At 48.7% G+C, this 27,789-nt stretch overlaps 1 protein-coding gene across 1 annotated transcript in view; it reads right to left on the bottom strand.

Moving 5' to 3' along the window:
* Positions 1 to 27,789, bottom strand: part of LOC129326328 (autocrine proliferation repressor protein A-like) — a 33,878-nt gene that overhangs the window by 5,307 nt on the left and 782 nt on the right. The window contains exons 2-9 of the mRNA XM_054974482.1: positions 26,708 to 26,882; positions 25,985 to 26,033; positions 25,581 to 25,700; positions 23,767 to 23,859; positions 23,477 to 23,566; positions 22,492 to 22,621; positions 22,147 to 22,267; positions 12,853 to 12,979 (exon numbers count right to left, since the gene is read on the bottom strand). Coding sequence (XP_054830457.1) covers positions 12,853 to 12,979; positions 22,147 to 22,267; positions 22,492 to 22,621; positions 23,477 to 23,566; positions 23,767 to 23,859; positions 25,581 to 25,700; positions 25,985 to 26,033; positions 26,708 to 26,882 — 905 coding nt within the window. The remainder of the gene's footprint in view (positions 1 to 12,852; positions 12,980 to 22,146; positions 22,268 to 22,491; positions 22,622 to 23,476; positions 23,567 to 23,766; positions 23,860 to 25,580; positions 25,701 to 25,984; positions 26,034 to 26,707; positions 26,883 to 27,789) is intronic.

The following is a 27,789-nucleotide window of genomic DNA, read 5'->3' as shown; positions in this document are numbered from 1 at the left end:
CATCTTTTCCACACTGTGACACTGAGAGATCTCTGTCTTTTGGTGCTACACCTCTGAAGATGCCAGCCACAGCTGCTGGCGAAACGTCAGGAACTACAATGCCAAGACCACGGCAATACAGCCCGGAAAACCCCCAACAACCATCAATTTATAGAAAACTTTGCCCAAATAACGCTTCCCCTTACTGAACTATTGAAAACCAAAAATAAGGGGGAGTAAGCTAAAAAGCCCTCATCCAAACTAATTTGGACCCCGGAATGTCAAATTGCTTTTGACCTATTAAAGCAGCAATTTGTCTCCGAACCACTATTGCAACATCCTGATGAAACTCGCCCCTTTATTGTGCAAGTGGACGCGAGCAATACGGCGATAGGAGGGTTCCTATTGCAAAGAGGGGAAGGCAATAGCCTTAAACCCTGTGCCTATCTTTCTAGAAAATTTTCAGAATCAGAAAGAAATTGGAATGTATGGGAGAAGGAGGCGTTTGCAGTCAAAGCAGCGCTTTCCACTTGCAGACATTGGCTGGAAGGGGCGCGACACCCGTTTGAAGTTTGGATGGATCATAAAAATTTAGAAGCTTTGTGTAGCCCCAGAAGACCAAATGCTAAGCAGTTAAGATGGGCAGAATTCTTTTCCAAGTTCGATTTCACTCTAAAGTTTTTGCCGGGCAAAACAAACTTCCTAGCTGATGCTCTTTCACGCATGCCCCAACTAAAAAGCAGGCGGGGGGAAACCATAGACACAGTATTTTCGCCTACGCAGCTAGGGGGCGTGGTGATGATGCGTAGCCGTACCGCACAGTGTACCCAGGTGGAAGAGGGGTGGAGGCAAAAACTGAAAAGCGAGGTGGAAAAGGAGGGGGAGGATGTACCCAAAGAAAAACTGTCTCAATCCACGCAGCTCAGGAGCTGTTGCACATTTAGTTGAGCCGCATGGTGTCCCTATCCATTGCAAACGCTGTGCCCTCTGAGCAGGGGGGAATGGGTCCCTCGGCTCATGTCCTTCCTGCAAATGCAGGAATGTGGCCGATGTCAGCTGCTGCTGCTGCTGTTGCTGCCCTGTTTCTGTCTCTCCCTCTCTGGAACCACTCCGGCCCATCCTAGCAATGTCTACTGTCCTGTCCATCCTGTCCTTTCCGCAAAGGCAGGACGGTGGGTCATGTCAGCTGCTGCTTCATGTGGGACTATCCTGTTAACACTCCCTCCTTGGTCACACAGCTCAGTTGCGATCACACAGCCGATTGCACCATATAGGGATACACTCAGTTGCACAGCATGGTGGCTCCCGTGTCAATCAGACTGACTGGACCCCTTTGAGCCAGGGGGAAATGTGTCTCTGGTTGCTACTCCTATCCTTTCTGCAAAGGCAGGAAGGTGGACAGTGGCAGCTGCTGCCACTGCCCTATTTCTTCTTCTCCCTCTCTGGGACCACTCCGACACCTCCCAACTACCTCTTGCTTGGAAGCTTTCCAGTTCCCAATCCATTCCTCTCCCTCCCAGGTACTGCCATGAGTCCCTTCCCCAACACTTGTACAACCCCGCCCCCTCCATTCCGTGATGGCTGGGAGGTGGGTGATGCCTACAGCTGCCAATGGATTGGGGTCTTCCCGTCCCCCTTGCAGGATCTTCCAGGTGTGTCTCATTGCCCTGGTCAAAACTCCTGGGTCCCCCTCTCCCACCCTGACCATTTTGTGTTCCCTCTTTCCTCCTCTCCCTTCCCCACCACTTGCAATTCCCCATCTCCTCATTTCTGTGATGGCAGGGAGGTGGGTGACACCAGCAGCCACTGATGGATCAGTGTCTTCCAGATCCTATTGCAGGATCTTCCAGGTACTGCTCGTCGCTGTGGCTGGAGGCCATTGTTCCCCTCTCCCACCTTGACCACTTTGTGTTCCCTCTTTCCTCCTCTCCCTCTCAGGTACTTTCACAAGTCCCTTCCTCACCACTTGCACCGCCACGTCCCCTCCTTTTCGTAAGGGCAGGGAGGTGGGTGATGCCAGTAGCTGCTGACGGATCAGGGTCTTCCAGGTCCTATCGCAGGATCTTCCAGGTACAGCTCATTGCCGTGGCTGGAGGCCATTGTTCCCCTTCTCCCATCTTGACCACTTTGTGTTCCCTCTTTCCTCCTCTCCCTCTCAGGTATTGTCACAAGTCCCTTCCTCACCACTTGCACTGCCACGTCCCCTACTTTCCGTGAGGGCAGGGAGGTGGGTGATGCCAGCAGCCTCTGATGGATCGGGGTCTTCCAGGTCCTGTCGCAGGATCTTCCAGGTATGGCTCATCATCGTGGCTGGAACCCCTTGGTCTCCCTCTCCCTAACCACCCTGTGGCAGCAGTCATCACCCACCTTGCTGTGTAAGTGGATTATCCATCTGCCTCCAACTTGGAGGCCTTGTGGGCAGGCACATGGGGGGTGCCACCAGCAAGTGGCCAGACCCCCCGCCCTTTGAGGGGAGGCTGCACACCACGACCTCCCTGGGCCCGCCAGGCCCTGAGGCCACAGTCATCACCCACCTTACTGCATAAGCGGATATGTCCTGCTTCAGGCAGCTGCCGGGTCTGCAGAGCACTGCTGACAGGTAACAAGGACCAGCTGGCAAGGCTAGGAATGAACAAAGTCCATAAATCTAGGGGGTCATCAAAGACAAGCTGGGTTGGAGGTCAGAGAAATAGTTCCAAGGAGCAAGCGCAGGTAGCACAGTAGCAGTTCAGAGAACTCGTTGAAGCCAAGCTGCAAGGACCCCTCCCTCATGCTCTTATACTCTGGAAGCGTTATGTCAGCTAGCACAGCTGCTTCAAGTGTCCTCCTCTGAAACCCCTCCTTCCTCCAAGAAGTCTGGCCTGTTCAGAGCTTGTAGGCATGCTGATTGATGTCGGGTCTGTAAGTCCCTTCTGTGCCTGCTGCGTTGACGTTGCTCTCGTTGCTCTCGGGGGTCTGGAGATGTTGGGGGGATAAGGAAGCTGGCTGCGTCTGGGCTGATGGCTCTGGGTGGGGAAGGGGAGCTTCTGGCTGGGATTTGGCATCTGACAGTTCAGCTGTGGTCGGCTGATGGGAGACAGGCTGCTCCTCCTCAGGAGGAGCGAGGCTATCAGCAAGCCTTGACTGTTCCAGCTGCTCCTCCTCTGAGGAATCGTCAAGCCCTGGCTGTACTATGACACCATCCCCTCCCCCAGGGCCCCCTGTACTGGATGGGGCTGGTTTCCGTGGGTAAGCCTGGTGGAAGCAGAGCACCAAGTCGGGAGCATGGAGGTTCTCTGCAGGTTCCCAAGAGCAATCTTCGGGTCCATACCCCTTCCAGTCCACCAGATATTGCAGCTGACCATGTCATCGTCTGGAGTCCAATATTTGAGCTACTTCATATTCCTCCTGGCCTTCTATCATGACAGGTGGCAGTGGCAGTTCTGGGGCTCAGAGAAGATGCGGGGGTGCAACGGGAACAAGGAGGGATGGATGAAACACAGGATGGATGCGGAGCGTTGAGGGTAGCTGTAAATGGTAGGCCACAGGGTTGATTTAGGCTGTGATTGGGAATGGACCAAGAAAGTGGGCATCCAACTTTTGGGAGGGCCTCTAACTTTGGAGATGTTGAGTTGAGAGCCACACCCGGTCCCCAACCTTGAGAGTCTCTCCTGGCTGACACCTACAATCAGCAGCCTCTTTGTATGCCTCTTTGGCCTGGTGTAGTTGGTCCTGCAGGACCTTTTGCAATGCCTGCAATTCCTCCACAAAGTCATTGATAGCAGGTACCTGTGAAGCGGGCATGACTGGCAGGAAAAACTGGGGATGATACCCGTAATTTGCCATGAATGGGGTCTGATGGATTGAGGTATGCATTGAGTTGTTGTATGCAAACTCAGCCAGAGGGAGTAGCGGAGCCCAGTCATCCTGCTGGTGGTTTACGTAGCACTGGAGATATTGTTCCAGTGTGTCATTGGTGCGTTCTGTCTGGCCATCGGACAGGGGGTGATAAGCGGAAGATAAGTGTACTTGGGTGCCCAATATGGTGTGAAGGGTGTGCCAGAAATGGGAGGTGAACTGGGTTCCCTGATCAGAGATCAGGTGTTCTGGCAATCCATGGAGGCGGAAGACATGGTGTAAGTACAGCTGGGCAGTTTTGTGGGCACTCGGGAGACCAGAACAGGGAACAAAGTGAGCCATCTTAGTTAGGAAATCCACCACCACCAGGATGCTTGTTTATCCTACAGAAGTGGGGAGGTCTGTGATGAAGTCCATGGATACAGCTTTCCAGGGGCCATTAGGAGTGGGCAGGGGAAGCAATAGTCCTGTAGGCCTGTCAGGGGGATCTTTGGCTAGCCTGCAGGTGCTGCAGGCGGCCATGTACTGGGCTACATCAGTTTGTATGTGGGGCCACCAAAACTCCCGGGTCAGCAGATGGGCTGTCTTATACCAACTAAAGTGTCCAGCGGGTTTGGTGTCATGCCCTAGTTGCAGGACTTCGGCCCGTAGTAGTCCTGGTGGCACATAGACCCAGTCTTGGTGTGTGACCATCCCTGCTTGCTCTCTGTAACCCCCGGGGGGATTCTGCGCAGGATCACGAAGATACTGGAGCATTTTCATGGCAAAGGGGTCACATAGCTGTTGTTCCTGGATCCGCTCCTGGAGCGAGGCTGTGGAAGGCATGGCGGCAAACACTTCAGGCTGTAGAATTGTGCATAGAGGCGGCTCCTCGAGGGATGGGGAAGCAAACTCATGTTTTTGAGAGAGGGCATCTGCCTGCTTGTTCTGAGAGCTGGGAATGTTGGTAATGGTAAAGTTAAAATGGGAGAAAAACAGGGACCATCGAATCTGCCTTTGGTTCAATCTGTGGGCAATCTGTAAATACTCAAGATTCCGGTGGTCCATCAGAACCTGCACGGGGTGTCGGGCACCTTCCAGGTGGTGTCGCCAGACCTCAAACACTGATTTAATTGCCAGGAGCTCCCTCTCCCAGATGGTGTAGTTTTTTTCAGCTGCGTTGAGTTGCTGGGAGTAGTAGGCACAGGGTCGTAGGGGGCCTGTGGCAGTGTCCTGCTGGGATAGCACAGCGCTGATTGCGACTCTGGAAGAATCAGTTTTGACCACAAAGGGTAAGCTCGAGTCTGGGTAGCATAGGAGTGGTTCCGTTGCGAAACAGGTCTTCAGCTGCTGGAAGGCCTGTTGGGCTTCTACTGTCCAGCAGAAGGGTTCTCAGGGCTGTAGCAACTTGGTGAGGGGCACTGTTAGGAGGGCAAAGTCCAGGGTGAATTGCTGATAGTAGTTGGCAAAGCCAAGGAACCGCTGAATATCTTTCTGATTTTCGGGTGCCTGCCAAGACAGCACCGCTTTCACCTTTTGAGGGTCCATCCTTATGCCTTGTGGGGTGATGAGGTGCCCCAGAAATTCTATAGTGTCCCAGTCAAACACACACTTCTCCAACTTGGCATACAGGCTGTGTTGCCTCAGGCGTTTTAGGACAGCCTGAACATGTTCAGTGTGTTCAGCAGGGTCCTGGGAGAAGATCAGGATGTCATCAAGGTAAATTATCTGATTAATAATTTTTTTTATTGGATGGGTCAATATATATTCTGATTAAAACACAAATACAATCCAATTCATTTCCCACATGCATATTTCCCCATCCCCTCCCCTCCCTTTTTCCAATGTTGACTTCCAACAGCATTCCAACCCCCCATTATAATTATCACATTATTTCTATACTATAGTTGTTCTTGTCTCATTATTGGTAAATATCTTAACTATATGTTATCTTACTTAATATCTTTAAAACCCTTCAAAAGACCATAATTGTCCCTTAACATCCCATCTCTTTTCCATATATTTTTTTAGTTTTTTCCAATCTTCCAAAAACCTTTCCAGATCTTGTTAACTTGTCCATTTCAGCCATGTACAACAATTTCCTTGTCCATTCTTCAATTTCTGGTATTTCTTCTTTTTTCCAGTACTGAGCATATAACATTCTTGCTTCTGTTATCATATAATATAACAATGTCTTGTCATTTCTATTAACATCTTCTAAATGCAAAGATAATAACAACATTTCTGGGTTTTTAACAATATTATACTGAAGTATCAAAGACATCTCAACACAAATTTTAGTCCAAAAGTCTCTAGCCTTTTGGCAAGTCCACCATATATGAAATAGAGAGCCCTCCTGCTCCTTACATTTCCAACACTTATTGGATAGCTGTTTATTGGCTATGGCTAGTTTTTTTGGTGTTAAATACCATCTATATATCATTTTATAGCCATTCTCTCTTATACTGGTACATATTAATATTTTTAACGTATTTTTCCACAATTGTTCCCATGCTTCCATCGTTATTTCATTATTACAATTTATTGCCCACTTTACCATCTGTACCTTGACTGTTTCATCTTCTGTGAACCACTTCAATAATTTATACATTTTTGAAATTGCTTTAATATTATCTCCTAACAAAAGTTCTTCAAATTCTGAGTTTTTAATTCTAAAACCTGTTTTCCTTTGGTGTGAGTCAAATAAATCTTTTATCTGTCTGTATTGTAACCAACCATATTTAAAAGGCAACTCCTCATTTGGTTTAAGCTTCAGCTCTTTGTCTGCTACTTCTGTTAAGTCCTTGAGCGTAAGCCATTCTTTTCCCTTATACTCTAGATTTGGGTTGATCACCTCAGCTGGTATAATCCACAGTGTTTTCTTCTGATCTATATATTTTTTGTACTTTAGTCAAGTCAACAATAAATTCCTTCTCAGGTAGTGGTGCTGGAACGTTGCATCCATTTTGTACTTATCGTACCACATATATGCATGCCATCCAAAAAGCTTATTATAGCCTTCCAAGGTTAACAAATTATGATTGGTTAAAGACACCCATTGTTTTAACCAGACTAGGCATATCGCTTCATGGTAAAGTCGAAGATCAGGTAACTGCATTCCACCTCTTTCCTTCGCACAAAGTACTTTCACCTTTACTCTGGGTTTCTTTCCTGCCCACACAAACTCCGATATTTTCTTCTGCCATTTTTCCAATTGCTTTTTATCTTTAATGATTGGTATTGTTTGCATTAAGAACATAATTCTGGGCAGTACATTCATTTTAACTGTGGCAATCTGACCAAACCACGATAAATTTAATTTATTCCATTTTATCATGTCTCTTTCAATTTGTGACAAGAGCTTTTCATAATTATTCTTAAATAAATCAATGTTTTTAGCTGTCAGTTCTATTCCCAAATATTTAGTCTTGTGTACCACTTCACAGTTTGTAAGTTCACACAATTCCTGTTGCTTCTTCTTGGTCGTGTTCTTAGTTATTATTTTTGATTTCTTTTTATTTATAAAACATCCTGCTAAGTCTCCAAATTCTTTAATTTTATCCAGTAGTCTTGGCAAAGTTTGTATTGGGTCTTCTACTATAAACATCACATCATCTGCAAAAGCTCTTAACTTATTAGAAGATCCCTTTATTTTTATCCCTTGTATGTTGTCATCTTCTCTTATCTGCCTTAATAATATTTCTAAGACCATAACAAAGAGCAAAGGTGATAGTGGACGTCCTTGTCTTGTACCTTTCCTTATTTCAAACTTCTCTGTCAGGTCGTCATTGACACAGATTGTCACTCTTTTTTCTTTATATATTGTTCTCACTGGTTCTATAAATTCTTTACCTAAATCCATCTTTTCCATTAATGCAAACATAAAGTCCCAGTTCAAATTGTCAAAGGCCTTCTCTGCATCTGCAAAGAAAAAGCCAACTTCTTTATCTGGTCGTTTGTCAAAATATTCAATAGCATTTATAACCACTCTCAAGTTGTCTTTTAATTGTCTGTTTGGTAGGAATCCAGCCTGATCCTCTCCTATAAAATCCATTAGCCATATCTTTAGCCTGTTTGCTAATATTCTTGCCATTATTTTATAGTCATTGTTTATCAGTGAAATTGGTCTGTAGTTTTTCACATCTGACAAGTCTTGTGATTCTTTTGGGATCAGAGCAATGCTCGCTTCATTCCACGTGTTTGGAAGTCCTTTTCCTTGAAGTATATCATTCATTATATGTTTTAGTATCTGTACATGGTCCTCATAATCAAGGTAAATTATCATAAAGTGATCCAGCAAGTCCCGGAAGACATCATTCATGAACACTGGAACACAGCTGGGGCATTACAGAGGCCAAAGGACATGACTAAGTACTCATACTGGCCATACTGGGTACCAAACGTGGTCTTCCACTCATCTCCAGAGCATATGCGCATCAAATTGTAGGCTCCTCACAGATCGAGCTTGGTGTACCTTCGGGCCCCTCGTAATCAGTCTAGCAGTTCTGGGATCAGTGGCAGCGGGTAGCTGTCCCTGATGGTGATGCAATTGCGGGCCTGGTAATCATTACATAGGCGCAACTCCCCGGATTTCTTTTTTACAAACAAGACAGGGGCTGAAGTAGGGGAGGTGGACAAACGGATGAACCCCCTTTGCAAATTCTTGGGCAAGAACTCTTGCAGGGCCTCTCGCTCAGGTTCTGATAGGGAATACAACCGCCCACTTGGCAAGGGGGCATCAGGAATAAGGTGGATGGCACAATCATATGGCCAATGTGGGGGCAACCGGTCTGCACCTTTCTCTTGGAAGACATCCTGGTACTCTGCATATTTGGATTGGAGTGTGGAAAGATCTGAACTGGTGCTCGCTCCCAGGAGCACAGAGGGCATCTCGTGGGGACATGGGGTCTGGAAGTGCAGGTTCTGCTTGCTCCACTCAATCAGGGGGTCATGCTTCTCCAACCAGGATATCCCCAGCACTACCGGGAAGCGAGGCATGGCAGCGATGTCAAAGCTGAGCTGCTCCTGATGGTTCCCTATGTGCAGACCTAGAAGGTGGGTTTCCTGAGTAACTGGACCTGAGCGTAGAAGCCGACCATCACTGGCTTCTACCAGAATCGGTGTCTTTTTGGTGCTTCTCGGCACTTTGTGTTGTCTGGCATCCATGTAGGACCGGGAGGCTCCAGAATCCACCATGGCATACATCAACAACCAGCGCCTCTCTGGTAACCGGAGCTTTATGGGAATCAGGAGATGCCGGGGCCCAATATCAGGAGACTTTTGGTGTTCTATGGGGTGTCCAGAATGATAGGAGTGGCCTCCACTTGAACCTTGGGGTGTAATGCTGACAGCTGAGGCTTCCACTTCCCTGGGCAACTGGGTCAGGCTTCGGGTCAAGCAGGACTGGGGGTTGAATCCCACAGCGGGTTGTTGGCTTTCGGAGTGGCAGCATACTTCCTTGCAGCCCTGCTGTCGACTCTCTAGGTGACCGTCGATACATAGGCAGAGTAATATCAAGGCTGGGAGATTTGGAGGGTGCTCAAATTGGGCCACCTCATCCAGCACCTCCTCAGACAACCCCTCCAGGTACTGGTCCATGAGTGCAGCCTCATTCCACTCCAGTTCCTGTGCCAATAGCTGGAAGTCGGTGGTATAGTCCATCAGAGTACCTGGCCCCTGCCACAGCTGCCGAATGTGGCAGTTGGCTCACTCAGCCTTCAGAGGGTCTGCAAAGATAAACTTCAAGTGTGCCACAAAATCAACATGATTACTCAGCAGCGGTGAATTCCTGAGTAGTAAGGGTGTCACACATTTGGCAGCCTTCCCCATTAAGAGGCTTAATATTAAAAATACCTTGGTCTTATCATCAGGAAAATCTTGGGCCCACAGCTCCATGTAAAGCTGGCTCTGTGCCAGAAATACAGGGAACTCTTCAACTTTCCCTGTGAACTTCTCTGGAGGCTGAACTGGACATTTCCAGGGAGGAGCAGGAACTCGCCCTGGCCCCAGGGTTGCCTGCTGCTGCAACAAGGTTATGGTCTGGGTTAATTGCTGCACCTATATTTGTAGCAATTGGCTCTGGGCAGCAAGTTCAGTGGCAACAGCAGTGCCTTCCTCCATTGTGCTGGAGAGTTTTGGGTGGCTTCAAACTGTCCTGCTTCAGGCAGCTGCCGGGTCTGCAGAGCACTGCTGACAGGTAACAAGGACCAGCTGGCAAGGCTAGGAATGAACAAAGTCCATAAATCTAGGGGGTCATCAAAGACAAGCTGGGTTGAAGGTCAGAGAAATAGTTCCAAGGAGCAAGCGCAGGTAGCACAGTAGCAGTTCAGAGAACTCGTTGAAGCCAAGCTGCAAGGACCCCTCCCTCATGCCCTTATACTCTGGAAGCGTTATGTCAGCTAGCACAGCTGCTTCAAGTGTCCTCCTCTGAAACCCCTCCTTCCTCCGAGAAGTCTGGCCTGTTCAGAGCTTGGAGGTGCGCTGATTGACATCGGGTCTGTAAGTCTCTTCTGTGCCTGCTGCTTTGACGTTGCTCTCATTGCTCTCGGGGATCTGGAGATGTTGGGGGGGATAAGGAAGCTGGCTGCATCTGGGCTGATGGCTCTGGGTGGGGAAGGGGAGCTTCTGGCTGGGATTTGGCATCTGACAGTTCAGCTGTGGTTGGCTGATGGGAGACAGGCTCCTCCTCCTCAGGAGGAGCGAGGCTATCAGCAAGCCTTGACTGTTCCAGCTGCTCCTCCTCTGAGGAATCGTCAAGCCCTGGCTGTACTATGACAGGATAATCCGTCCACCTCTGACCCAGAGGCCTGGCAGGCGGGCACATGGGGGGTGCTGCCAGCAAGCAGCCAGACCCCCTGCCTCCTGAGGGGAGGCAGCACACCACCACCTCCCTGGGCCCGCCAAGTCTGTCAGCTGCAGTCATCACCCACCTTGCTGCATAAGCGGATAATCCGTTCACCTCCAACCCAGAGGCCTGGTGGGTGGGCACATGGGGGGTGCTGCTGGTGAGCAGCCGGACCCCTCACCCCCTGAGGGCAGGCGGCACACCACCACCTCCCTGAGTCTGCCAGGCCTGGTGGCCACAGTCATCACCCACCTTGCTGCTTAAGCCAATAATCTGTCCTCCTCCAACCCGGAGGCCTGGTGGGCAGGCACATGGGGGGGGGGGTGCCACCAGCTCTTGGCTGTACCCCCTACCCCCTAGAGGGGAAGCAGCTCATTGCTGCGTTCCCTGGCCTGCCAGAGTCAGTGGCAGCCAACATCACCCACATTCTGTTCTGTGCCAGCATAAACGATCGCTCCTCTGAGGCCTGGCTGGTGGGCACATTGGGGTGCTACCAGTGAGTGGCCATACCCCTCACCCCCTAGAGGGGAGGTGGCTTGTCGCTGCCTCTCCTGGCCCACCAGGCCCGGCAGCTGCCAATATCAACTGCCTTCCAGCCTGCGCCAAGATAAATGCTCACTCCTCTGAGTCCTGGGGGGTGGGCACATGGGGGGTGCCACGAGTGAGTGGCCATACCCCACCACCTACTAGAGGGGAGGTAGCCCCCCTTCGAGTACACCCCTTGTACACTGGGCCAACGTATACTTGTGGCTCTAATTATGTCGAGTGGGAGTTTCCTGGGGTCCTCGGACTGAAGAGGGTATAACTCCAAGATCCCTATTGTAATCTTGACCAACCTTGGTTACTGGCTGGAGAAGAGCCTGCTAAACACTCTCTGTGGGTATGGGCTCTCTAAGTCCAACAGGGGCCATTCTTACCCCCACGAATCATGAACAGGTTCATCAATGGGAAATCTTCGTTACGGTTCATTTGTTTGGGTTCATCGGTGGCAACAAACCACGAACTGGGGGTTCGTAATTTTTTTTGGTTCGTGCCCATGTCTAGTCCTGACTGCTGTTTCGGCACTTTGCCAACACCCTGTCCTTTCGAAACAGCATTACAGAGAGCTGAGTGGGCTGGAGCAGGAAGACAGAGAGAAAACAGAGAGAAAAATATTCTTTTCCACTGATGGAAGTGCCTTCTGTCAGCAGAAAACAATCGTTCGGTTCTTCCTGCTGCCATTTGTTATAATGAAACTGTTAACATAGAACAGTATGACTGTTTAAGGATGGAGTTGCCCGTCTTGTTGAACATTTGGTACTTTTAGAATTTTGCGGACACAAGAGGAGTGCCAGGAGATCTAGATCCAATCAGAAATGGATGATATGTTGCAAGCCAAGCATCCCCTTATGACAGAGGAAGCTGTTTCTAAATGAGTGTTCAGACACAAAGGTGATGCTTCCTGAATTATTCTACAGCTCTAGTGAGGTACAGAAAAACCCGGATTGGCTCTTTGCTTTGGGAAGGAATCAAATAGACACCATGTAATCCAAGCACATGTACCGTGGTGCCCATGGGTGCCCAAAGTGAGGGTCACTGCAGTGAGGGAAAGGTACAGGGTAAACAGCACAGCAACAACCAATGTAAATAGAAGGCATTTCTTCAAGCTCTGCAAGGTTATGTCTATTATGAGGGAGGGAGGGAGGGAGGGAGGGAGGGAGATAGATGATATCTAGTTCTGTGTTCCAGTACAGAACTTCCAGGCCATTCCTATTTGGTGTGCCTATTGGCTCTCCTTAACTCCTCTCTACTACTTTCCATTTCCAAGCTGAGCATCTCAGCGCAATCCAGTGTCCTCACTTTTTTGCTCCAACTTATTTTCATCCTCAGTGAAGCATAAACAAAGAAGCTATTAAACTTGCATTCTTTTCCAGACATCCTCACCCTTCAAAGTTTTGAAAATAAGGAACTAATCGTTTTGCATATCCCAGAGAGATGGGAGATGGTTCTAGAGGGTGACTGGTACAATTGCTTGAGCCTGAGGGGTCACTGTGAACCTGCTACTTTTGCTACAGAGGGTGGAGTTTATGTTGGAAACTCAGTTCCCATCCATGATACAACTAGACCTCAAATACCAATACTAGGACAATGCAAGAGAAGGAAGTTATAAAGCAAGTATTATCTTCCTGTCTACATCTTTTAGGGGATGCTCATTGTAAATAAATGTGTGTCACCGTGCTTGTATTCCAGGAGATGTTGGGAAGTGGATACTTCTTCTGTACCATTCTGACGTAGAAGGGAGAAATGTTTCTCATGAATGTGTCGTTTCCGGAAAAACTCTGATCATAATTTGGGAGGATTCTGGAAAGAAACATTAAGATATTTGTGAGCACTTCATTGCATTAGTTCATATAAAGAGAACTTCCCTCCAAATAATAAGGATTTTATTTTTCTCCCCCTCCCACCCCTATACCAACATCTACAATAATAAAATATTTTATCCATCCATCTGTGGCAGGCATAACTCATCCTATTACATATAAGGCAAGCCATATTGGTGACAACTCACCTTTTATCTTGGTGCGCCACTAGAGGGGGGCGCCGCAGTGGGAAGGCCGGGAGAGGTGGCCTGTCCCTCCAGAGGGCACAACTGCAGTGGGAAGGCCAGGAGAGGCACTCTGTTTTCTAAAGCCTGTTTTTTATCTAGCTTTCTATCTAGCTTTGTTGCTAGATAGAAAATAAACCTCCTAATCTCAAACTCTGTCACTAGTTCAGGATGCTTGTTGCTGTTGCTGTGCCAAAAATGAAGGGAATTGGATCATGTTCGCACATATTATCAACAGAATACTGTTATTTCCAATGGAAGTTCAAGTTGTCTGTCTGTAGAGGGCATAACTCTTCAGAAAACAAAGCTAAGGCTTTCAAAATTGGCCAGCAGTTTCAGGATGATGATGGAATATGCAGTGGCAAAAATGAAGAGAACTGGAACAGCACCAAAATATCCCTCTGCTATTTGCAATGAAAGCAAAAGGAGGTAGCCAGAAATGGCAAGCAGCATTGAGAGGGACAGTAGAAAATATATCTTCTGTTACAAAGTAAAGGAGTTTTAGCAACTTCCTTGACCTTCAAGAGCCTTGTGACGTAGTGGTTAGAATGTCTGACTAGGATCTAAGCAACCCAAATTGAAACCCCCGCTCTGCCATGGAAGCCTGCTGAGTGAGCTTGGGCCAATCACATGCTCTCAGCCTAATGTACCTCACAGAGTTGTGGGAATAAAATTGAGACAAGAGAATGATATTTGTCACTTTTGGGTCCCCATTGCAAAGTAAGACGGCAAAAATGGGGTAAGTGGAAAAATCCACTCCATTTCAAAATAAAGGGGTTCTTAAAACCTCCTTGAGCCATTACAGCCAGTGTGTGTTAAGGCTAGAATGTCTGACTAATATCTAGGAGACCCAGGTTCAAATGTTACCTCTGCCATAAAGCTTGCTGGCTGGCCTTGCACAAGTCACATAAATTCAGCCTGACCTGACTCACAGGTCTGTTGTGAGGATATAAAAGAGGAAAGGAGAACCATATCAGCCGCTTTGAGGGCCCATTGGAGAGAAAGGAGTGGTTATGACGTTTGTTATAAATCAAAAGAAGAATTCTCTGTTTCAGTTGTGTCATCTGGAATTGCTGCAGCTCTTTTGGCAGGAGGCAGAACGGCTCATTCAACATTCAAATGACTGTTAACTATCATAAATACAGTGAGCTGTGGGGCTGGTGGTGAGTGGTCACACCTCTTTTAGGAAATAAAGTATTAGGAATAAGCCTCTTTGAAAGTGATTCTTTGTGAGCCGAGGGCATATTTTCTGTTAAGAATGATGAAACGTTCTGCAAACAGCAAATAATACAAATCACTCCCAAATTAGTTCCTTATTATCTAAAGTAGTTGGATAAAACAGAGACTATGGAAGCAGTGGTAGAGTATACCCAATAAAATAACAGAATCATAGAATCATAGAATCATAGAGTTGGAAGGGGCCATACAGACCATCTAGTCTAACCCCCAATTATTTTAATAATTAAAAACCTCTTTTACTAGCTATTTGTGGTCTCTGCAAACACCAGGATGAAAACTGATATGTGCAGGAGGGAAGCACAACCCCCCCCCCCATTGGACAGCTTTTTGGAACACTCATACACCATGAACATGTGCAGATGTCTTATGATGAGGAAGGAATATCAATGGTCTATCAAGCCGTCAGGGCTTTTGCAGTTTTTTATTTAAAAAGTATTTTGTCCTTTCCTTTGCAAAAATATGCCTTTTTCATTGTATGGGCTGTCAAGGAGTTCCAGACCCCTGGGGCCCAGCCCAGCTAAGGGGAAGGGACACAGGCTGCCTGGAAGGTCCTGTTGCAAATAGCAAACCAGATAAGCTGCCACCAGCTCCCCAGTATATCCCTAGGCTAAGGAGTTAGGGAGCAAAGCTCCAGAGCCTATTAGGGATTTAGCCAAAGCAAAGTCTACCTTGCAAGGGTAAGCTTGCAGGCAGAGTTCACAGCCAAAGAATAGTTGTTTGGTAGGTGGATCTCAAGCACACATAGGGTGAATTCAACAAAGGTTTTATATCAGTGAGGCTTCAGAGTCTTAATAACCCACACAAGGTTATCATACATAAGACACAAAGTGAGCACAAACAAACAAAAACCTACAGCAGTAAGCTCTACATACCACATTAAATTCTTAGGAGGCAAAGCAAGTTGGTTTCTCAGTTGTAGCAAAAAAGTCCCACAAAACAGCAAGGCAAAAGATGGAGCTACAGTCCTCATCAAACAGGGCCAGAAGCAAAGCAAAAGAGCATAGGCAGAGGTCTAAGGTAGACACTCAACATAAGCTTCTCCCAAAAGGGGGGAGGGAATTCCTCCAGCCAAGGAAGCCTCCAAACCAGCTCTCAAAAGGGCTTTCCATACTCTTAAACATAACATTTTTTCTTTACATGGGCATCACCTCCTGCTCTGCTCCTGATTCTGGCCGGGTGAAGGAGGTGGTGGGCATTGCCACCTCCTTGGCGACTGATCCCAGCCGGGTGAAGGCGGGGGGGGGGCATTGTCACCTGCTCCACTCCTAATTCCAGCCAAATGATGGTGGGGTGGGTACTGTCTCCTCCTCAGTGCCTGATCCCACCTGCGTAAGAGTAGGGGGTGGGCATTACCTCCTGCTCTGTTCCTTATCCAGGCCAGGTAATGGTGAGATGGTAGGCATTGCCTCCTGCTCAGCTCCTGATCCCTGTTGGGTGAAGGCTGGGCTGGGAATTGCTACCTGCTACACTCTGGATCCTGGTGTGGATTTTCTGCGGTGGCAGCGGCCTCTGGATGTACACCAAGGTAGGAAGTGAGTTGTTTGGAACATGCATTGCCACCTGTTCAGGAGCAGAGCAGGTAGCAATGTTCGAACCCACCTCCAACTGGCTGAGATCAGGAGTGGAGAAGGAGGTAATGCCTGCTCCCCTCCCCACCTTCAGCTGCCAGGTATCAGGAGTGGAGCAGGGGGCAATGCCTGCCCACCCACCCCACGTTCACCCATCCAGAACAGGCATGGAGAAGGTGGCAATGCCCATCCTTCACCTTCACATGGCCGGGATCTGTAGTGGAGCAGTTGAAATGCCCCCTGCCCTGCTTTCACCTGGCCGGGATCAGAAGTGGAGCAGATAGCAATGCCCACTGCATCACCTTCACCCGCCCAAGATCAAGTGTGAAGCAGATGGCAATGCCAACCCTCCGCATTCACCTAGCCAGGTTCAGGAGCAGAGCAGGAGCCCATGCCCACCCTCCGCCTTAACCCATCCAGAATTAGGTGCGGACCAGATAGCAATGCCCATACCTGCCTTAACCCGACGTGTATCAGGAGTGGAGCTGGTGACAATGCCTGCCTTCACATGGCCAAGATAAGGAGCTGAGCAGGTAGCAATGCCCACCACACAACCTTCACCCGGCTGAGATCAGTTGCGAAGTAGGTGGCAATGCTCACCCTCCACCTTCATCTGGCTGGGTTCAGGAGCACAGCAGTAGGCAATGCCCACCCTCTGCCTTCACACATCTGGGATCAGGCATGGAGCAAGTAACAATGACCCCCCCACACCTTAACCCAACAGGGATCATGTGGGGAGCAGGTGGCAATGCCTTCCCCCCACCTTCACATGGCAAGGGTAAGGAGTGGAGCAGGTAGCAATGCCCGCCCCATGTTTTCACACAGCCGGGATCAGGCGCAGAGCAGGAGACAATGCCCACCCTCATCTTTACTCGAGCAGGATCAGAGTTGAGCAGGTTGCAATCTCAGCCCCCCACTTTCTCCTGTCTGGGATCAGAAGCGGAGTAGGATGCAGTGCACGCCACCTAACTTCCACCGGACGGGTTCAGTAGTGCAGCAGGGGGCAATGCTCACCCCCATCTTTACCTGGCCAGGATCAGGTGTGGAGGAGGATTTAATGTCCACTCTTCAACCTACTGGGATCAGCTGCATAGCAGGTGGCAATGACAATCCCAGCCTTCTCCTGGCTGGGATCAGGTATGGAGTTGGAGGCAATTCCAGCCCCCCACCTTCACCCAGCTGGGATGAGTTACAGAGGAGGAAGCAGTGCTTACCTGCCTGCCCTCCTTCCCCTTTCAAGAGCCCATGGTATTTTTCCCAGGCTTTGTTGCTAGTCCAACTATATAAAATAGCATATTACAGACAATGCATTTCTGACCCCAGTGTGCCTCCAGACGGTGCTGCCATTATGGGAAAGCCAGGCCAATATCAGGAGCAGAGCAAGTGGCAATGCCCAGACCCGCCTTCACCCAGCAGGGATCAGGAGTGGAACAGGAAGCAATGCCCGCCACCCCACCTTTACCCAGCTTGGATCAGGAACAGAGCAAGTAGCAATGCCTGCCCATGGCTTTACTCAGCCGTGATCATGATTGGAGTAGGAGGCAATGCTCACCATCTCACCTTTACACAGTTGGGATCAGGAAAGGATCAGGTGGCAATGCCTGCCCCTGGCTTCATCTGGCAGGGATCATGAGCAGAGCAGGAGGTAATGACCTCCACACTTTTATCTGGCATGGATCAGGCGCTGAGCAATTGTCAATGCCCACCACCCATTCACGTTTCTAGGATCAGGTGTGGAGCAGGTGGCAATGCCCTCCTGTGCCTTCACTCAGCTGGGATCAGATGCGGAAAAGTGGAAAACCACCCGGGAAGTAAAAAAATATATCTGTATTATAGGACAATAGCAATGTGATGTATTCAATAATAGTACAGTGTGCAAAAGTGCATTCATACATTCATAATAACATTCCTAGTATGTCCAAAATCCTTTGAATCTGTCCAAACGGGACTGAATGCCCCACTCCAGCAGTTTCAGGAACAGGGCAATTGTCCAATGGGTGGATCAATTTGTATAATAAACTACGTTCTATACTTTCTTTTCTTTCAAGTATCATCTCACATTTCCATATGAGGATCCAACAACAACAGCTCCAACTGCAGCCAGCTAAGTGGCAGTTTGATGATGATAAGGAGCAGAGCAGGTGTCCATGTTTGCCCCCCCCTCTTACCCAGCTGTGATCAGGAGCGGAGCAGTTGGCAATGTACACCCTCTTTCATTCAGCCGGGATCAGGCATGGAGCAGTAGGCAATGCCTGCCCCCCTTCAACTGGATGAGATCAAGAGTGGAGCAGGTGGCAATGGCCACCCCCTTCAGCTGGCCAGGATCAGGTGTGGAGCAGGGGGCAATGCCCACCTGCACCTTCCCCAGCAGGAATCAGGAGTACAGCAGGTGGCAGTGCATGCTCCTACTTATGCTTGGCTGGAATCAAGAGTGGAGCAGGTGGCAATGCCCATCCCACCCCCGCCATCACCCAGTTAGGATAAGGAGGGAGCAGGTGGCAATGCCCACCCTCCCTTCAACCAGATGGGGTTAGGCGGGGAGAAGGTGGCAATGGCAGCTCCCCATTCATCCAGCAAGGATCAGGCATGGTGGTGGAGGCAATGCCTGCTCCTACTTCACCCTGCTATGATAAGGAGCAGAGCAGGTGTCTATGATTGCCCCCCCCTCTTTCCCAGCCATGATCAGGAGCGGAGCAGTTGACAATGTACACCCTCCTTCATTCAGCCAGGATAAGGCACGGAGCAGTTGGCAATGCCTGCCCCCCTTCAACTGGACGAGATCAAGAGTGGAGCAGGTGGCAATGGCCACCCCAGACTTCATCGGCCAAGGTTATGTGCAAAACATAAGGAAATGCCCATTCTCCTTCACCCAGCTGCGATCAGGCATGGAACAAATGGCTCTGACTGCTCCCCCTGCCTTCACCCAGCTGGGATGAATCACAGAGGAGGAGACAATGCCAGCCTGCTCTCCCCGTTGTATTTTTCCCCACAATGTAACCCATTGTATTTTCCCCTACAATGTAAAAGAGAAAGTGTCTTCCAGAAAACTCACTTCCCTGCCGGGTGAAGGTAGTCCCTGCAGGAAGCAACGACACTCAATGTGCAAAATCTCTCTTATAATAATAAATATTTGATTTACAAAGTGCACGTGCCTCTTACTTCTTCAAACAGTGTTACAAATCCATTCATAACTACAATTCCTAAACATACAATAATCCAAAGACGGCGCAGTATACAAATGGACTTAGGTTTGGTAGAAACTCAGTCCAGCTCCAGTCCTTCAAATACTTCCTTTAGTTAGTTTGTTCATTCTTCTCATGTTGTTATTTCAATCCCAGGTTCTTCCAGGTAGGTGATACCGTTCTCAATGTAAAGGGGAAAGAAGGACCGCCACGCTCAATCTGCCTATTTGAAGGACTGGAGCTGGACTGAGTTTCTACCAAACCTAAGTCCATTTGTATACTGCGCCGTCTTTGGATTATTGTATGTTTAGGAATTGTAGTTATGAATGGATTTGTAACACTGTTTGAAGAAGTAAGAGGCACGTGCACTTTGTAAATCAAATATTTATTATTATAAGAGAGATTTTGCACATTGAGTGTCGTTGCTTCCTGCAGGGAATTTTCCCTTCTTCTTTCCAACCGGTATTGCTGCAGGAACAGCCATTTTTGGGGTGAAGGTAGTCGGCATTGCCTTGTTCTCCACATAAAATATCAGCCGGTGAAGTCTGCCACTTGCTTCACGCCTGATTCCAACCAGGTTAGGGGGAGAGGTGGGCATTGCCAACTGCTTTGTTTCTGATCATGGGCCGAGTAAGGGGGGGTGAGCATTTCCTCCTGCTCCATGCCTGATCTTGGCCAGGTGAAGGCGGGGGGCTGCCATTGCCACCTCCTCTCCTCCTGATCACAGCTGGGTAAAGGAGGGCAGCATTGCCATCTGCTCCTCTCCTTATCCCAACTGGGTGATGGAGGGAGCAGACATTGCCACCTGCTCTGCTCCTGACCTTAGCTGGGTGAAGACAGTGGTGGGTATTGCCACGTGCTTCGCTCCTGATCCCAGCTGGGTGAAAGCAGGGGGTGGGCATTGCCACCTATTCTGCACTTGATCCCAGCCGGGTGAAAACAGGGGCCAGGCACTGATACCTGTTACAAGCCTGATCCCAGCTGGGTGAAGGCAAGGATGGACATTGTCAGCTTCTCCTCTTCTGATCCCTGGTGGCTGAAGGTGGGGGGGGACCATTACCACTTGCTCCTGTCCTGAACCCAAACGGGGTGAAGGCAGGAGGCAGGCATTGCACTCTGCTCCAAACCTGATCCCAGCCACATGAAGTGTTGGCAGGCATTGGCATCTGCTCTGTTTCTGATCCCAGCCAGGTGAAGGAAGTCGTTCATTGCCACCTCCTCCACTCCTGATCCCATCCGGATGAAGGGGGAATAGGGATTGCCTCCTGCTCTGTGCCTGATTTTGGCCTGGTGAGGGAGGGGGCAGGCATTGCTGCCTTCTCTACTCCTGATCCCAGCTGAGTGAAGGGGTGAGTGGGAATTGCCACCTTCTCCACTCTTGATCCTAGCTGGGTGAAGTTGGGGGTGGGTGGGTATATCCACCTGCTTCTCTCCTGATTCCGACCTGAGCTTTCTGCTGCAGTACGCTCTCTGGAGGGACAGTCTGCCAGACCTGGGCTTCTCTCTGTGGCAGTGACTTCTGGTGGCACACCAGGTTACAAAATGAGTTGTCTGGAACACATGAGTTGTTCTTTTATATAATAGGACTAGCAACAAAATCCATTGTGGAAAATAATAAAATGGGCTCTAAGAAAGGGAGGGCGGTCAGGTGGGCATTGCCTCCTGCTCCTTGACTCATCCTGGCCATGTGAAGGGGGGCACGCATTGCCTCCTACTCCACACCCAATCCCAGCCAGTGAAGGTGGAGTGTGGTCATTTCCACCTGCTATGCACCTCATCCCTGTAGTGTGATTATGAGACTTTAACTCCTCATCTGCACCCGATTCCAACTGGATGAATAGAGGGGTAGGAATTGCCTCATGCTCTGTACATGATCCCTGCTGGTGATGGCGTGTGTGGGCACTGACACCTGCTCCATTCCTGATTCGGGATGGGTGAAGGGGGCAGGTATTGCCACCTGCTCCATGCCTGATCCCGGCCAAGTCAAGGGTGGATGGCATTGCCAACTGCTCCATTCCTTATCACGGCCGAATAAAGGGGGGGGCGAGCAGCTCCTCATGCTCCACTTCTGATCCCAGCTGGGTGAAGGTTAGAACACGCATTGCCACTAGCTCTGCTCCTGATCCCGGCCAGTGAAGACGGGGGGGGGGGGTCAGCATTGCCACCTGCACCTCGTTTGATCCTGGCAACATGAAGGAGTGGTGGGCATTGGCAACTGCTCTGCACCTGATCCATGCCGGGTAAAGGGGGGTGGGCATTTCCACCTTGTTTGCTCTTGATCCCATCTGAGAGAAGGGGGAGCAGGCAATGTCTCCTGCTCCACACCTGATTCCAGCTGGTTGAAGGGGAGGCAGATATTGCCATCTGCTCCCCTCATGATCCCAGCTCGGTGAAGGCGGGAGAGCAGCATTGTCCCTGGGTCTTCCCGATGATACCTGCTGGGTCAAGGGGGAGGATATTGCCACCAGCTCTGTGCCTGATCCCGGCCAGGTGAAAGTGGGGGCAGGCTTTGCCACTTTTTCCACTCCTGATTCCATCCAGGTGAAGGAGGAGCGGGCATTGCCTCCTGCTTCATGCCTGATTCTGGCTGGGTGAAGGGGGGTGGGTTTTGCCGCCTGCTCCACATCTGGTCTCAGCTGGGATAAGGGTAGCTGTCATTGCTTCCTGCTTTTCTCCTTATCCCCATTGGGTGAAGGCGGGGTGAGCACTACCACCTGCTCCACTCATGATCCCAGCTGTGTGAAGTTGGGGGCAGGCATTGCCTCCTGCTCCCCTCCTTATCCTAGCCTGGGCTTCTCTCTGCAGCAGAGTCATCTGGTGGCACACCAGGGTAGGAAGTGTATTGTCTGGAACATGGTTACTCGTTTAAATAGTAGTATAAGAAAAAAATGTTCCCTTCAGAAAATAAAACTTGCTTTTGGAGTATAAACTCACCGGAGATATTTCTTGCCTTCCAGTTGGGAGAAGTAATAATGCGAGTTGTCAGGCTGAAAGATCTCATCCCCTGATAAATCGATTATGTACTTGGCTACATTTGTGTATCGCTCGTTGTATGCTTTAAAGGGGAAATCCAAAGATTACTATCACGGCAGTGCTTGGAAGTCCCACTCTGATCCTGACTTCAGGTGAGTAGAATGGAGCCATTGCACAAAACAGAAGAAGTTCTGCTCTTGCCATCACACAAGGACATCATCCAGTGCTTTTAAAATTCATCCTCCCCATGCAGCTCCTTTCCCCCCATAAATTCAATGGGCATCCACAAGGATAACATTTTCTTACCAAGGGGGTCCACATGGGAAGCCAGAAGACTGAAACGGGGGCTGTCCAATTCTTGTGTTATATTCATCTCATAAAAGGATCTCAACATATATGACCATCCGCAATACGCTCGGTACTGGTGGTGTAAATTCTGCGCAAAATTAGAAGCATGAGAATTAGATGCCTCTGAGGACACAGTCAGTGGGGCTGAATTGTGGAGCTCATCAGCTGAAGCACCGGAAGCTCGATTCAGACCAGCCAGCCCCTGAAGCAAACATAGGCCGCTGTGGAGGCTGCTGAGAGCCCTGTCTACAGCTCCAGCCCAAATATTAAGGATTACCCATTAGAGAGGCAGAACCACCAGGGTCACCCCTGAGCAAGTCACACATCATTTGGACTCAGCAGCCTTTCACTTGTTACCTTTACACCTGCACAGCTGGCACTATCAATCCATCAGTGGCACAGGCTGTGCCAACACATTCTCAAACCATGCCGGGTTGAACTAGAGTTCCCAGGTAGCAGCGAAAGAAGGAGCAAAACATTTCCGATCCACTTCAGAACACACAATTAAGACAAACATGCTCAGCTTTGGTAGATGGTGATGCAAAATTTGAAGGAATGACATGATGGAGAGAGAAGCTACCTCATCTTACCCCGCTCGACTCATGACAACTAGCACTGCAATCCTGAGCAGACTTACAAGTTCTAAGGCCATTTGACTTCAAAGGATGTAAAATGGTGTAACTCCACTTAGGATTGTACTATAAAACAGCCAGCCAAGAAAAACAGTTTTTAAATAGCTTTTTCTATAGAGCATATTGTGCAGATTAGGGGTGGGGGAGGGACAAAAGTGAGAGAGAATACAAGAACATGCATGCACAAAACATTTCCTGTACAATTTCAAATTATTTTTAAGGGTTTGAAGGTACTGCTTGCAATGTGCAGTGAACCTGAACTTCGTAAAAGCTTCTTCCATGGAGATACTGGACTGCAGCTGCAATATTACCTCATTGATATTCAGCAAATCCATGGCAATGGGAATAATGGCTTCAACCCTCTTGTCAACTGCTGCTGTCAGCCAGGAGGCCCATCCAGCCTGCAGGAAGAATAAAAGGGGTGCAGAAAGGGATTCAGGTGGGTGGAATGGAAATGAACAGTCAGACAACAATTATTTGAGAGTAAGAGAATGGGATGCAGGTTGGGTGGTCAGTGGGATATTACCCACACCACCATGTGCATGGCAACAAAGGCAAAAAGCCTCTAAGCTGCAAATGATCTAGTATGACATTCACGTACCATGGAAATGCCGGCCAATGTAAACTTTGTGATGTCTCTATAATACTCTTCCTTCACGTAGGCTGTGATAGTGTCAATAGCTCTTATGGTGGCCTGCAGTGACAGAACAAGAGTTCATGGGAATCAAGAGATGGACGCACTTAGGTTGCCTCTCTGGCACATCCTACTATATAAAAGAGTAAGCATGTTCCAGACAACTCACTTTCTACTCTGGTGCCTCACAAGAGGGCACTGCCATGAAGAGAAGTCCAGGTGAGGCAGCCTTCCCCCTCCAGAGAGCATGCCACAGCAGAAACTCCATGCCAGAATGAGGAGGGGATCAGGTGTCAATGCCCACCCCACCTCACCATCACCCAGCTGGGATCAGGAGCAGAGCAGGCGGCAATGCCAAGCACCCTTCACCCAATTGGAAATGCTCACCCCTTTTCAACTCACCGGAATCAGGCATAGAGCAGGTGGCAATGCCCAGTCCCATTCACCAGCTGGGATAAGGAGAGGAGCAGGCTGCAATGCCTGACCCCTTTCACCCACCAGAATCAGGTGCAAGGCAGGCAGCATTGCCCACCCCCCACCTTCACCAGGCTGGGATCAGGAACGGAGCAGGTGGCCATGCCCTCTCTCCCTTCAACCCACCAGAATCAGGCACAGAGCAGGCAGCGATGCCCTCCCATCTTCACCCAGCTGGGATCAGGGACAGAGCAGGTGGCAAAGCCCACCCCCTTCTTACATCCAGATGGAATTAGGCGCAGAGCAGGAGGAAATGCCTGCTCCTCCTTTAACCTAGCCAGCAATGCCTACCCCCACTTTTTACCCAGTCTGAATCAGGCACAGAGCAGATAGGATTGCCCACCACCCCTTCGCCTGTCCAGGATACAGGAGCGGAACAGGTGGCAATACCCACTCCCTGCCTTCTCCCAGCTGGGATCAGGAGCGGAGTTGGTGGAAATGGCCAGCCCCGACATCACCCAGTTGGGTTCAGGAGCAGAACAGGTAGCAATGCCCACCCCCCCTTTACCCAGCTCGGATCAGGTGCGGAGCAGGCGGCAATGCCAATCACCTTCACCCAACCAGAAATGCCTGCCCCTTTTCAACCCACCAGAATCAGGCATAGAGCAGGTGGCAATGCCATCCACCAGCTGGGATCAGGAGAGCAGCAGGCTGCAATGCCTGCTCCCTTTCACCCACCAGAATCAGGTGCAAAGCAGGCAGCATTGCCCATGCCCACTTGCACCATTAGCAGGTGGCCATGCCCTCTCTGCCTTCAACCCACCAGAATCAGGCACAGAGCAGGCAGCAATGCCCTCCCATCTTCACCCAGCTGGGATCAGGAACAGAGAAGGTGGCAAAGCCCACCCCCTCTTTCATCCGGATGGGATTAGGAGCAGAGCAGGAGGAAATGCCTGCTCCTCCTTTAACCTAGCCAGCAATGCCTACCCCCACTCTTTACCCAGCCTGAATCAGGCGCAGAGCAGATAGGATTGCCCACCACCCCTTTGACTGTCCAGGATTCAGGAGTGGAACAGGTGGCAATGTCCATTCCCTGCCTTCACCCTGCTTTAATCATGAGCGGACCAGATGGCAATATCCACTTCCCGCCTTCTCCCAGCTGGGATCAGGAGCGGAGTTGGTGGAATATGGGTTGATCATGTGACAGGGCTGGTCAGACGAGGGCCAAACCTTTGTTGACTTCCTTTTTCACACTGATTTGCTGACTCAGAATTAGAAGAACATGCAGATAAAAGGTGATCTTAAAAGAGAGGGAGTGGAGTCACTGTTCAATTGCAAGCCCTGGAGGCGACTAATATGCGGGTTACCTTGACCATGGGGAATTGCACAAGCCAGTGTGGAGGTGCTGTCATGTCATTCAGAAACCTCCACCAGGAATATGCCATTATATCATATCCTCTGCTGTTCTTGTGTCCTAAAGGGTGATTCTGGAACAGAAACAAGAAACAAAAAAAATATAAATGTTGAATCTACTTTGGCAAAGGTAATGGGATATCGAACTGGATATCGAAAAGGTGTTGGTCCCTGGCGTAGAATTTCATTGGAAATGCAGACAGCAGCAACATTGACCTGATTGTATTTGTCTTTAAAAGAAAACATCTGTCCCATTGGAGCAGACGGAGAGAAGGGGCTCTGAGGAACGTATCGGGAAATTGACTGCCTTGGGAGAGGGAGGGAAGTTTCAGCCCAGAGAAGCCCCCCCAGGACTTACATAGAAGGTGAGTGGCTGGTCAGGAACTGGCCTCAGCTCTGCTACGACCCTGCAGAGAAGGAACAGTCTACTCACTTGGAATTATTTATATGCCTATAACTTTTTGTATATCGGTACCACATTTTAAATCATATTTTAGGGTAGTGTAATTTCATGCATTATGCTGGTCTATGGCCATAATAAACAGATTGACAAAGAACTGTCAGTTTTGTATCCAGTAACAAATGAGCTCTCAGTTTCTCGATGTTGAAATGAAGGATTGGACGCCGTTCACCATAGAAGACATTTGGGGTTTACGATGTAACACCTAACTGTCTCAATTGTTCTCTAACCTCACATTATTTTACAGCCTCCAGACAGATGTTTCTTACAATTATAATTACAATGGATTACAACTTTTGGATCGGACTAAATTCTTCATCTGTTGTAGACTTAGTCACTGGGTTAGTAACTCTCTCTCACCATAACCTACCTCACAGGGTTGTAGTGAGGATAAAATGGAGGAGGGGTAAGATTAACGTATGCCTGCTTATCCTCCTTATAGGAGAGGCGGGACAGAAATGTACCAAATAAATTCAAAAATTGTATATTTCAAGGGTGTGGGAATCTCTCATGGTTCTTAATTCTCAGACTGGTAAACATTCATTTTTGCCAGTTGCAAAGAGCAGCTGCCCTAAGACACCATGGGGTAGTTTCTGTCACTTAGTGACTCTTTTCACGTACGATTTTGTTGACAGTACTAATGCTCCAAAGTCTTTAAAATGGAAGGGATCAGGTGAAGTCGATTCATCCTTTTTGTCAGGTCTGATGAAGAGGAGACATGATTTTTCCACCTTCCTAGTTTTGGGCACATAGATTGTCAAATTATGGCTCCAGACTGGTTTGTCCACTTCAGATTCTGGGAAGAGAAACATACAATTCTGCATTCTGCATTATCGTTGTAATTATCATCATTAACAATGAAATTTGTATGCCACATTTCAGTCACCATAATAGCTAAAAATTAAAAGGAAAAAGCTACACATCAGGTCATGAAATCATTAAAACAATTAAAACAAAACTAAAATACATATTAAAAACTCACAGAAGAGTAATTAAAACAGAGCTGAATGGAGCAATCTTTGAAGAAATGTTACAGAAAACAAAATTTCTTCATCCTCTGGTAGGTATAAGAGGGTCATTTGATCAATTAATGATTTTTACCTTTCTGGTTGCTGCTTCTGTTTCCCTTCTTCTGTCCAGAAGACCAAGGGTCTATCTTGCCCTGGATACATAGTAAAGGGTGGGGACCCCAAAGCCAATCTCTATACGCTGTAGTGTGAATCTGACACTGCCCCCCGTTACTGAGCCCATTGGTCCCATTAAAGACCAGTAATATGTATGTTCCAATGGTCCTGTGGCTAACTTCAATCAGAGACATGGGACAAATAACTCCTAAAATCACCTGACTTTAAGATGTTAGGAATGCAAGAAATATGCCCCAAGAAAGTTTGCTCTCACAATGCCAGATGTAAGGGGAAATGCATCTCTTTTTCAACTAAAGGAAACTGTCCTGGTCGAAGCAAAGAAAGTGATAAAAGCCACTCACAGCATGGGTACAGCCCAACGAACCTGGTGCCACAAGAAATCATTTCATCCAGAGCTCCTCACACTTCCTTGACCATAAAACCTGACCCATTTTGCTAGTTAAATAAACAAAATCTCTTTGCAATTACAATTCCTGGATGGCACAATAGCCGACCCAGGAAGAACCATTTGGTCATCTTCTGGATATTATCAGCATATTCCCAGTCTATCTCAACACA

This window comes from Eublepharis macularius, chromosome 3, assembly GCF_028583425.1.
Source record: "Eublepharis macularius isolate TG4126 chromosome 3, MPM_Emac_v1.0, whole genome shotgun sequence".
In the NCBI taxonomy this organism is placed as follows: Eukaryota; Metazoa; Chordata; class Lepidosauria; order Squamata; family Eublepharidae; genus Eublepharis; species Eublepharis macularius.
The sequence above is the reverse complement of the archived record's forward strand: the minus strand, read 5'-3'. Positions and strand labels throughout refer to the sequence as shown.